The 12,363-nt window shown below is 45.7% G+C and overlaps 1 protein-coding gene across 1 annotated transcript in view; it reads right to left on the bottom strand.

Moving 5' to 3' along the window:
• LOC129840309 (glypican-6-like) overlaps nt 1-12,363 on the bottom strand; it is a 461,602-nt gene that overhangs the window by 131,869 nt on the left and 317,370 nt on the right. Inside the window, exon 3 of the mRNA XM_055908111.1 lies at nt 1,243-1,634. Within this exon, the coding sequence (XP_055764086.1) occupies nt 1,243-1,634 (392 nt within the window). The remainder of the gene's footprint in view (nt 1-1,242; nt 1,635-12,363) is intronic.

The following is a 12,363-nucleotide window of genomic DNA, read 5'->3' as shown; positions in this document are numbered from 1 at the left end:
CATACACCATCACATCCATCTGGTGTTGTCATTCCATACACCATCACATCAGCTGGTGTTGTCATTAAATACACCATCACAACCAGCTGTTGTTGTCATTCCATACACCATCACATCAGCTGTTGTTGTCATTCCATACACCATCACAACAGCTGGTGTTGTCATTCCATACACCATCACAACCAGCTGGTGTTGTCATTCCATACACCATCACATCCATCTGGTGTTGTCATTCCATACACCATCACATCAGCTGTTGTTGTCATTAAATACACCATCACAACCAGCTGTACGTGACTGTCATTCATAAAATTCCTTCCCGGTTCAGAGGACGATGTGTGAAAATATCAGGCCGTAATCAAACAGCTCAACACCAAATGCTGTTCCAAGTATTACGCAAAATAACTGAAGCACCACGTCCAGGAACCACGTCCAGGAACCACGTCCAGGCACCAAGCACCACGTCCAGGAACCACGTCCAGACACCAAGCGCCACGTCCAGACACCAAGCGCCACGTCCAGACACCAAGCACCACGTCCAGACACCAAGCACCACGTCCAGACACCAAGCACCACGTCCAGACACCAAGCACCACGTCCAGACACCAAGCACCACGTCCAGGCACCAAGCACCACGTCCAGTCACCAAGCACCACGTCCAGACACCAAGCACCACGTCCAGACACCAAGCACCACGTCCAGACACCAAGCACCACGTCCAGACACCAAGCACCACGTCCAGACACCAAGCACCACGTCCAGACACCAAGCACCACGTCCAGACACCAAGAACCACGTCCAGACACCAAGCACCACGTCCAGACACCAAGAACCACGTCCAGACACCAAGCACCACGTCCAGACACCAAGCACCACGTCCAGACACCAAGCACTACGTCCAGACACCAAGCACCACGTCCAGACACCAAGCACCACGTCCAGACACCAAGCACCACGTCCAGACACCAAGCACCACGTCCAGACACCAAGCACCACGTCCAGACACCAAGCACCACGTCCAGACACCAAGCACCACGTCCAGACACCAAGCACCACGTCCAGACACCAAGCACCACGTCCAGACACCAAGCACCACGTCCAGACACCAAGCACCACGTCCAGGAACCACGTCCAGACACCAAGCACGAGAAAGGGGTTATACAGGTTTTAAATCAACTCGTGGGTCAGAGTCTGGGTCAGGGTTAGGGTCAGGATTAGAAGACTATAAACTGAGTAACGTACCTTAGCCACCCTGTTAGCCACCTCCCTGCCCACCATGAGGCCCTGGACGAAGGTCCTTGCAGCGATGAAGGCCCGTGTGACCTGCGCTTTTAGTTTCCTGGGCACGTCCCCGAAAGGCTTCAGCTTCTCCGTGGATTTACTGACGCACTCCAAGTAGTCGTCGGTGAAGTGATACTGAGAGTTCAGCAGCTGAAACATCCTCTCTAGCAGACGGGACCAGAAGTCGTTCAGCATCTCGTCCAGGTTGACGTTCCCCCCGGTGTAGTAACGTTTCAGCTCCGTGAACAGGTCCTGGAACAGTTCGCTGTTCTGCACGTAGAGCTTCCCGTAGGTCCGCCTGAACATGTCACTCAGGGATTTCTCACTGTTGTCTAGGAGCTCCAGGAAGAACTCTGTAAGAAGGGAGGGAGGGGAGGAGAGAGAAGAAAAGATTCAGAGGGGAAGAGATGGAACGTACAGCTTCCCGTAAAGAAGGGAGGAGGGGGGAGAGAGAGAAGGACAGATTCAGAGGGGAAGAGATGGAACGTACAGCTTCCCATAAAGAAGGGAGGAGGGGGAGAGAGAGAAGTACAGATTCAGAAGGGAAGAGATGGAACGTACAGCTTCCCATAAAGAAGGGAGGAGGGGGGAGAGAGAGAAGTACAGATTCAGAAGGGAAGAGATGGAACGTACAGCTTCCTGTAAAGAAGGGAGGGAGGGGGGAGAGAGAGAAGGACAGATTCAGAGGGGAAGAGATGGAACGTACAGCTTCCTGTAAAGAAGGGAGGAGGGGGGAGAGAGAAGGACAGATTCAGAGGGAAAGAGATGGAACGTTGACTTTGCATACAGAAGCTCAGCATTGTGTCTACGGAATGTTATTTATTGTATTGTATTAAATGCTAGGGCCATGTCTAAGCGCTTGTCTTTTTGTCAACAGCTTCTGACAAAGAAAACAGATTTTCTACAGAGCAGCTCCAGCCTCAATGCAATCTCAAATCACCATGCTGGGATTTTAAAAAACTGTCTTTCATTCACTAGTTTATTCAAATACTATTCTATAAATGTACTTCAGAGTACAACACATATTTGTAAGTCGCTCTGGATAAGAGCGTCTGCTAAATGACTTAAATGTAAATGTAAACAGCAACATCAAATACTATTCAATAAATGTACTTCAGAGAACAACAGAAAAATCAACATAAAACGGAGGTCTTGGTTTTATTCTTAGTATTTCTGAGTTTGTATAGACACTTTGTATTTCTCCAAAGAGTATGATGATGAGATATGTACCACTGACTGGGGTTATGTATAGGGAGATATGTACCACTGACTGGGGTTATGTATAGGGAGATATGTACCACTGACTGGGGTTATGTATAGGGAGATATGTACCACTGACTGGGGTTATGTATAAGGAGATATGTACCACTGACTGGGGTTATGTATAGGGAGATATGTACCACTGACTGGGGTTATGTATAGGGAGATATGTACCACTGACTGGGGTTATGTATAAGGAGATATGTACCACTGACTGGGGTTATGTATAGGGAGATATGTACCACTGACTGGGGTTATGTATAGGGAGATATGTACCACTGACTGGGGTTATGTATAGGGAGATATGTACCACTGACTGGGGTTATGTATAGGGAGATATGTACCACTGACTGGGGTTATGTATAGGGAGATATGTACCACTGACTGGGGTTATGTAAAGGGAGATATGTACCACTGACTGCTGGGGTTATGTATAAGGAGATATGTACCACTGACTGGGGTTATGTATAGGGAGATATGTACCACTGACTGGGGTTATGTATAGGGAGATATATACCACTGACTGGGGTTATGTATAGGGAGATATGTACCACTGACTGGGGTTATGTATAGGGAGATATGTACCACTGACTGGGGTTATGTAAAGGGAGATATGTACCACTGACTGCTGGGGTTATGTAAAGGGAGATATGTACCACTGACTGGGGTTATGTAAAGGGAGATATGTACCACTGACTGGGGTTATGTAAAGGGAGATATGTACCACTGACTGCTGGGGTTATGTAAAGGGAGATATGTACCACTGACTGCTGGGGTTATGTAAAGGGAGATATGTACCACTGACTGCTGGGGTTATGTAAAGGGAGATATGTACCACTGACTGCTGGGGTTATGTAAAGGGAGATATGTACCACTGACTGCTGGGGTTATGTAAAGGGAGATATGTACCACTGACTGCTGGGGTTATGTAAAGGGAGATATGTACCACTGACTGCTGGGGTTATGTAAAGGGAGATATGTACCACTGACTGCTGGGGTTATGTAAAGGGAGATATGTACCACTGACTGGGGTTATGTATAAGGAGATATGTACCACTGACTGGGGTTATGTATAGGGAGATATGTACCACTGACTGGGGTTATGTATAGGGAGACATGTACCACTGACTGGGGTTATGTATAGGGAGATATGTACCACTGACTGGGGTTATGTATAGGGAGACATGTACCACTGACTGGGGTTATGTAAAGGGAGATATGTACCACTGACTGCTGGGGTTATGTAAAGGGAGATATGTACCACTGACTGCTGGGGTTATGTAAAGGGAGATATGTACCACTGACTGGGGTTATGTATAGGGAGATATGTACCACTGACTGGGGTTATGTATAGGGAGATATGTACCACTGACTGGGGTTATGTATAGGGAGATATGCACCACTGACTGGGGTTATGTAAAGGGAGATATGTACCACTGACTGCTGGGGTTATGTAAAGGGAGATATGTACCACTGACTGGGGTTATGTATAGGGAGATATGAAAAGACATTATACATATTACAAGCTGCTATTTACATGAACCATTCATCTGTCGCCAAAGGAATGTTTTCCCGTTTGTGCAGTTGTCCTATAATTACATATTATGTTCAAGAGTATTGAAAGAGACTGGAAGGACCTTTGAATTGAAATGGTCTGACATTATAACAATAAGTATTAGCTGCAAAACGTGACTGTAATCCTACTTAACCTTTATTTAACTAGGCAAGTCAGTTAATAAGATAGAATTATGATCCAATTAAAGCAACAGTATCATTAAGGAGAACAGAAATATGTTTCCTAGTTTCTATCATTAAGGAGAACAGAAATATGTTTCCTAGTTTCTATCATTAAGGAGAACAGAAATATGTTTCCTAGTTTCAGTATCATTAAGGAGAACAGAAATATGTTTCCTAGTTTCAGTATCATAAAGGAGAACAGAAATATGTTTCCTAGTTTCTATCATTAAGGAGAACAGAAATATGTTTCCTAGTTTCTATCATTAAGGAGAACAGAAATATGTTTCCTAGTTTCTATCATTAAGGAGAACAGAAATATGTTTCCTAGTTTCAGTATCATTAAGGAGAACAGAAATATGTTTCCTAGTTTCTATCATTAAGGAGAACAGAAATATGTTTCCTAGTTTCTATCATTAAGGAGAACAGAAATATGTTTCCTAGTTTCAGTATCATTAAGGAGAACAGAAATATGTTTCCTAGTTTCTATCATTAAGGAGAACAGAAATATGTTTCCTAGTTTCTATCATTAAGGAGAACAGAAATATGTTTCCTAGTTTCAGTATCATTAAGGAGAACAGAAATATGTTTCCTAGTTTCAGTATCATTAAGGAGAACAGAAATATGTTTCCTAGTTTCAGTATCATTAAGGAGAACAGAAATATGTTTCCTAGTTTCAGTATCATTAAGGAGAACAGAAATATGTTTCCTAGTTTCTATCATTAAGGAGAACAGAAATATGTTTCCTAGTTTCTATCATTAAGGAGAACAGAAATATGTTTCCTAGTTTCTATCATTAAGGAGAACAGAAATATGTTTCCTAGTTTCAGTATCATTAAGGAGAACAGAAATATGTTTCCTAGTTTCAGTATCATTAAGGAGAACAGAAATATGTTTCCTAGTTTCTATCATTAAGGAGAACAGAAATGTTTCCTAGTTTCTATCATTAAGGAGAACAGAAATATGTTTCCTAGTTTCAGTATCATTAAGGAGAACAGAAATATGTTTCCTAGTTTCTATCATTAAGGAGAACAGAAATATGTTTCCTAGTTTCTATCATTAAGGAGAACAGAAATATGTTTCCTAGTTTCAGTATCATTAAGGAGAACAGAAATATGTTTCCTAGTTTCTATCATTAAGGAGAACAGAAATATGTTTCCTAGTTTCTATCATTAAGGAGAACAGAAATATGTTTCCTAGTTTCTATGCTCAGATCATGTATGTTATTTGAGAAATTACACACACACACACACACACACACACACACACACACACACACACACACACACACACACACACACACACACACACACACACACACACACACACACACACACACACACACACACACACACACACACACACGACAGCTGCTGACCCTGTTTCTATAATTTCTCTACTCTTCATACTAATCCCATGTGGCTCTCAGTGAGTTTCCCCTGAGCAGTCAGAACAATACACACACTATAACCTGAATAATGACTCCTTGCCCTTTGTGCTGTTGTCTCTGCCCAATAATGTGAAGTACCATGTTTTGTGTTGCAGCCATGCTGTGTTGTTGTCTTAGGTCTCTCTTGTCGTGATGTGTGTTTTGTCCTGTATTTATTTTTATTTTTAATCCCAGCCCCTCGTCCCCGCAGGAGGCCTTTTGCCTTCTGGTAGGCCGTCATTGTAAATAAGAATTTGTTCTTAACTGACTTGCCTAATTAAATAAAAAGGTGAAATAAATAAATAACAATAGGAATGTCAGTTAAGCCGTGCTAATAAGACTTCATACCCCTCAGTGAACAAACACAAACACAAACAATCCCTGAACTGTCAAACACACATCAACAGTCTGGAAACAAACAACAACAGACAGGCTGACATGGGACGGGACGTCGTGACAACAGGACTGCTAATAAACCACACAGGAATCCTCCACTCGTCTCCACACGCTGGTTTAACGGCCGGGTGCCATGTTGCTATGGTGTTGCTATGATAATAAAAACACGGGAACACTACGGGCTGAAGCGGTTTACTCCTGTGGCTGATCAATGTTACCACTCCTGTGGCGTGGCTGAACAATGTTACCACTCCTGTGGCATGGCTGATCAATGTTACCACTCCTGTGGTGTGGCTGATCAATGTTACCACTCCTGTGGCATGGCTGAACAATGTTACCACTCCTGTGGCATGGCTGATCAATGTTACCACTCCTGTGGTGTGGCTGATCAATGTTACCACTCCTGTGGCATGGCTGAACAATGGTACCACTCCTGTGGCATGGCTGATCAATGTTACCACTCCTGTGGCATGGCTGATCAATGTTACCACTCCTGTGGCATGGCTGAACAATGTTACCACTCCTGTGGCATGGCTGAACAATGTTACCACTCCTGTGGCATGGCTGATCAATGTTACCACTCCTGTGGCATGGCTGAACAATGTTACCACTCCTGTGGCATGGCTGATCAATGTTACCACTCCTGTGGTGTGGCTGATCAATGTTACCACTCCTGTGGCATGGCTGAACAATGTTACCACTCCTGTGGCATGGCTGATCAATGTTACCACTCCTGTGGCATGGCTGAACAATGTTACCACTCCTGTGGCATGGCTGAACAATGTTACCACTCCTGTGGCATGGCTGATCAATGTTACCACTCCTGTGGCATGGCTGATCAATGGTACCACTCCTGTGGCATGGCTGATCAATGGTACCACTCCTGTGGTGAGACAGATAACCTATAAGGCATGGCTGATCAATGTCACCACTCCTGTGGTGATACAGTTAACCTATAAGGCATGGCAGATCAATGTTACCACTCCTGTGGTGATACAGTTAACCTATAAGGCATGGCTGATCAATGGTACCACTACTGTGGTGATACAGTTAATCTATAAGGCATGGCTGATCAATGGTACCACTCCTGTGGTGATACAGTTCACCTATAAGGCATGGCTGATCAATGTTACCACTCCTGTGGTGAGACAGATAACCTATAAGGCATGGCTGATCAATGTTACCACTCCTGTGGTGATATAGTTAACCTATAAGGCATGGCTGATCAATGTTACCACTCCTGTGGTGATACAGTTAATCTATAAGGCATGGCTGATCAATGTTACCACTCCTGTGGTGATGCAGTTAACCTATAAGGCATGGCTGATCAATGTTACCACTCCTGTGGTGATACAGTTTATCTATAAGGCATGGCTGATCAATGGTACCACTCCTGTGGTGATACAGTTAACCTATATGGGATGGCTGATCAATGTTACCACTCCTGTGGTGACACAGTTAACCTTGAAGGCATGGCTGATCAATGTTACCACTGGTGCAATTTGTTTGGGTTCCTGCCGTGTAGCATGACTTGTCTGGGTGATAGGCTATCATTCAGAGAGGGAAAGTCACTGTGGAGTTGTATAATTATAAAAAGCCTTAAACTGTTGGTTTTCAATGGACAAAAGGTTTATAATCACAATAAATTGTCACGCCCTGATCTGTTCCACCTGTCCTTGTGATTGTCTCCACTCCAGGGGTCGCTTATTTTCCCCAGTGTATTTCTCCCTGTGTTTCCTGTCTCTCTGTACCAGTGTATTTATCCCTGTGTTTCCTGTCTCTCTGTACCAGTGTATTTATCCCTGTGTTTCCTGTCTCCCTGTACCAGTGTATTTATCCCTGCGTTTCCTGTCTCTCTGTGCCAGTGTATTTATCCCTGTGTTTCCTGTCTCTCTGTACCAGTGTATTTATCCCTGTGTTTCATGTCTCTCTGTACCAGTGTATTTATCCCTGCGTTTCCTGTCTCTCTGTGCCAGTGTATTTATCCCTGTGTTTCCTGTCTCTCTGTACCAGTGTATTTATCCCTGTGTTTCATGTCTCTCTGCACCAGTGTATTTATCCCTGTGTTTCCTGTCTCTCTGTACCAGTGTATTTCTCCCTGTGTTTCCTGTCTCTCTGTAGCAGTGTATTTATCCCTGTGTTGCCTGTCTCTCTGTCCCAGTGTATTTCTCCCTGTGTTTCCTGTCTCTCTGTAGCAGTGTATTTATCCCTGTGTTGCCTGTCTCTCTGTACCAGTGTATTTCTCCCTGTGTTTCCTGTCTCTCTGTCCCAGTGTATTTCTCCCTGTGTTTCCTGTCTCTCTGTAGCAGTGTATTTATCCCTGTGTTGCCTGTCTCTCTGTCCCAGTGTATTTCTCCCTGTGTTTCCTGTCTCTCTGTGCCAGTGTATTTATCCCTGTGTTTCCTGTCTCTCTATACCAGTGTATTTATCCCTGTGTTTCCTGTCTCTCTGTGCCAGTGTATTTATCCCTGTGTTTCCTGTCTCCTCTGTACCAGTGTATTTATCCCTGTGTTTCCTGTCTCTCTGCACCAGTGTATTTATCCCTGTGTTTCCTGTCTCTCTGTACCAGTGTATTTATCCCTGTGTTTCTTGTCTCTCTGTACCAGTGTATTTATCCCTGTGTTTCCTGTCTCTCTGTGCCAGTGTATTTATCCCTGTGTTTCCTGTCTCTCTGTACCAGTGTATTTATCCCTGTGTTTCCTGTCTCTCTGTGCCAGTGTATTTATCCCTGTGTTTCCTGTCTCTCTGTACCAGTGTATTTATCCCTGTGTTTCCTGTCTCTCTGTACCAGTGTATTTATCCCTGTGTTTCCTGTCTCTCTGTACCAGTGTATTTATCCCTGTGTTTCCTGTCTCCCTGTACCAGTGTATTTATCCCTGTGTTTCCTGTCTCTCTGTACCAGTGTATTTATCCCTGTGTTTCCTGTCTCTCTGTACCAGTGTATTTATCCCTGTGTTTCCTGTCTCTCTGTACCAGTGTATTTATCCCTGTGTTTCCTGTCTCCTCTTTACCAGTGTATTTATCCCTGTGTTTCCTGTCTCTCTGTACCAGTGTATTTCTCCCTGTGTTTCCTGTCTCTCTGTACCAGTGTATTTATTCCTGTGTTTCTTGTCTCCCTGTACCAGTGTATTTCTCCCTGTGTTTCCTGTCTCTCTGTACCAGTGTATTTATCCCTGTGTTTCCTGTCTCTCTGTACCAGTGTATTTATCCCTGTGTTTCCTGTCTCTCTGTACCAGTGTATTTATTCCTGTGTTTCCTGTCTCCCTGTACCAGTGTATTTATCCCTGTGTTTCCTGTCTCTCTGTGCCAGTGTATTTATCCCTGTGTTTCCTGTCTCCCTGTACCAGTGTATGTATCCCTGTGTTTCCTGTCTCCCTGTGCCAGTTCGTCTTGTTTTTCCAAGTCAACCAGCGTTGTTCCACGACCGTTCTCTTGTCTACTCCTATTGGATTAATAAATATTGTAAGACTCCACCCATCTGCCTCCTGTGTCTACATCTGGGTCTGGCCGTGTGCCATGATAATACACGCAATATCTGCAGACCACAGGCAGTCATACAACATGTATTAGTTATATAACATGTATTAATTAGTTATAAATCATGTCTCCTCTGCACCAGAGAAACAGTAGAAGGAATTCCATGGTCGATGACCAAAACTGTTTCTGTTAGACTTTTAAAGTCATTTTTTTTGCTAAATAATCCGCATGACTTCTGACAGATCACCAGGCTGACGCAGCATCTATAGAGGAAAACTGTTCCATTTCCTGTCAAGGTTTTAGTCTGTTTCCTTTGACTGTCTGGCCTGCAGCTACTGGAAGTATTTCCTTCTGGTAGACTGTACTGTTTGGCCTGCAGCTACTGGAAGTATTTCCTTCTGGTAGACTGTACTGTCTGGCCTGCAGCTACTGGAAGTATTTCCTTCTGGTAGACTGTACTGTCTGGCCTGCAGCTACTGGAAGTATTTCCTTCTGGTAGACTGTACTGTCTGGCCTGCAGCTACTGGAAGTATTTTCTTCTGGTAGACTGTACTGTCTGGCCTGCAGCTACTGGAAGTATTTCCTTCTGGTAGACTGTACTGTCTGGCCTGCAGCTACTGGAAGTATTTCCTTCTGGTAGACTGTTCTGTCTGGCCTGCAGCTACTGGAAGTATTTCCTTCTGGTAGACTGTACTGTCTGGCCTGCAGCTACTGGAAGTATTTTCTTCTGGTAGACTGTACTGTCTGGCCTGCAGCTACTGGAAGTATTTCCTTCTGGTAGACTGTACTGTCTGGCCTGCAGCTACTGGAAGTATTTCCTTCTGGTAGACTGTACTGTCTGGCCTGCAGCTACTGGAAGTATTTCCTTCTGGTAGACTGTACTGTCTGGGTTAGAAAGCTAACCGAACAAAGTCAGAGGTCATCCTGTGTTTCATCTCAGAACACACAGAGAAGGTTGCTGTAAAGGTAAAGACAGCGAGAGAGAGAGAGAGAGGTAGTCAGGGAGACAGGGAGAGAGAGACGGAGAGATGGAGAGAGAGAGAGAGAGACGGGGAGAGAGAGGGACGGGGAGACGGAGAGAGAGAAAGAGAGAGACGGGGAGACGGAGAGAGAGAAAGAGAGAGACGGGGAGAGAGAGAGAGAGAGAGAGGTAGACAGGGAGACAGGGAGAGAGAGACGGAGAGATGGAGAGAGAGAGAGAGAAAGACAGGGAGAGAGAGAAAGAGAGAGACGGAGAGACAGAGAGAGAGAGAGAGAGACGGGGAGAGAGAGGTAGACGGGGAGACGGAGAGAGAGAGAGACGGGAAGAGAGAGGTAGACGGGGAGACAGGGAGAGAGAGGGACGGGGAGACGGAGAGAGAGAAAGAGAGAGACGGGGAGACGGAGAGAGAGAAAGAGAGAGACGGGGAGACGGAGAGAGAGAGAGAGAGAGAGAGACGGGAAGAGAGAGGTAGACGGGGAGACAGGGAGAGAGAGGGACGGGGAGACGGAGAGAGAGAGAGAGAGAGAAAGACGGGAAGATGGAGAGAGAGAGAGAGAGACGGGAAGACAGAGAGAGAGAGAGACGGGAAGAGAGAGGTACACGGGGAGACAGGGAGAGAGAGAGACGGGGAGACGGAGAGAGACGGGGAGACGGAGAGAGAGAGAGAGACGGGAAGACAGAGAGACGGGGAGACGGAGAGAGACGGGGAGACGGAGAGAGAGAGAGAGAGAGAGAGACGGGAAGAGAGAGGTACACGGGGAGACAGGGAGAGAGAGAGACGGGAAGAGGTAGACGGGGAGACAGGGAGAGAGAGAGACGGGGAGACGGAGAGAGAGAGATAGACGGGGAAACGGGGAGAGAGAGAGAGAGAGAGAGAGAGAGACGGAGAGACAGAGAGAGACGGAGAGAGAGAGACGGGAAGAGAGAGGTAGACGGGGAGACAGGGAGAGAGAGAGACGGGGAGACGGAGAGAGAGAAACAGTCAATTTGCACTAATTACCATGCCTGGATCTCTGCTGTCTCTCGTCTCCTCCGAGCTGCTTATCACAGTCAAATCAGAGGGGTCTTATTAAAGCCCCGACACTTTCTAAGTGCTCATTAGCCTGCTGCTGCAAGGCCACAGACATGTGGAGCAGAGAGGGTAGACAGAGACTGGAGGCCTCAGCAACCTGCTCTCCCTCTCAACAAACAAGTGTTCTCCACCACAGAGCAGGCAGATGAGATGTTAAAGGCTAATTGAAGAGACTCAGTCCTCTGTAGCTCAGAGCTGGGCTGGGTACAGAATGGTACTCTATTCCCTAAGAGACTCAGTCCTCTGTAGCTCAGAGCTGGGTACAGGATGACACTCTATTCCCTAAGAGACTCAGTCCTCTGTAGCTCAGAGCTGGGTACAGGATGACACTCTATTCCCTAAGAGACTCAGTCCTCTGTAGCTCAGAGCTGGGTACAGGATGACACTCTATTCCCTAAGAGACTCAGTCCTCTGTAGCTCAGAGCTGGGTACAGGATGACACTCTATTCCCTAAGAGACTCAGTCCTCTGTAGCTCAGAGCTGAGTACAGGATGACACTCTATTCCCTAAGAGACTCAGTCCTCTGTAGCTCAGAGCTGGGCTGGGTACAGAATGGTACTCTATTCCCTAAGAGACTCAGTCCTCTGTAGCTCAGAGCTGGGTACAGGATGACACTCTATTCCCTAAGAGACTCAGTCCTCTGTAGCTCAGAGCTGGGTACAGGATGACACTCTATTCCCTAAGAGACTCAGTCCTCTGTAGCTCAGAGCTGGGTACAGGATGACACTCTAT

This window comes from Salvelinus fontinalis, chromosome 41, assembly GCF_029448725.1.
Source record: "Salvelinus fontinalis isolate EN_2023a chromosome 41, ASM2944872v1, whole genome shotgun sequence".
NCBI lineage: Eukaryota > Metazoa > Chordata > Actinopteri > Salmoniformes > Salmonidae > Salvelinus > Salvelinus fontinalis.
The sequence above is the reverse complement of the archived record's forward strand: the minus strand, read 5'-3'. Positions and strand labels throughout refer to the sequence as shown.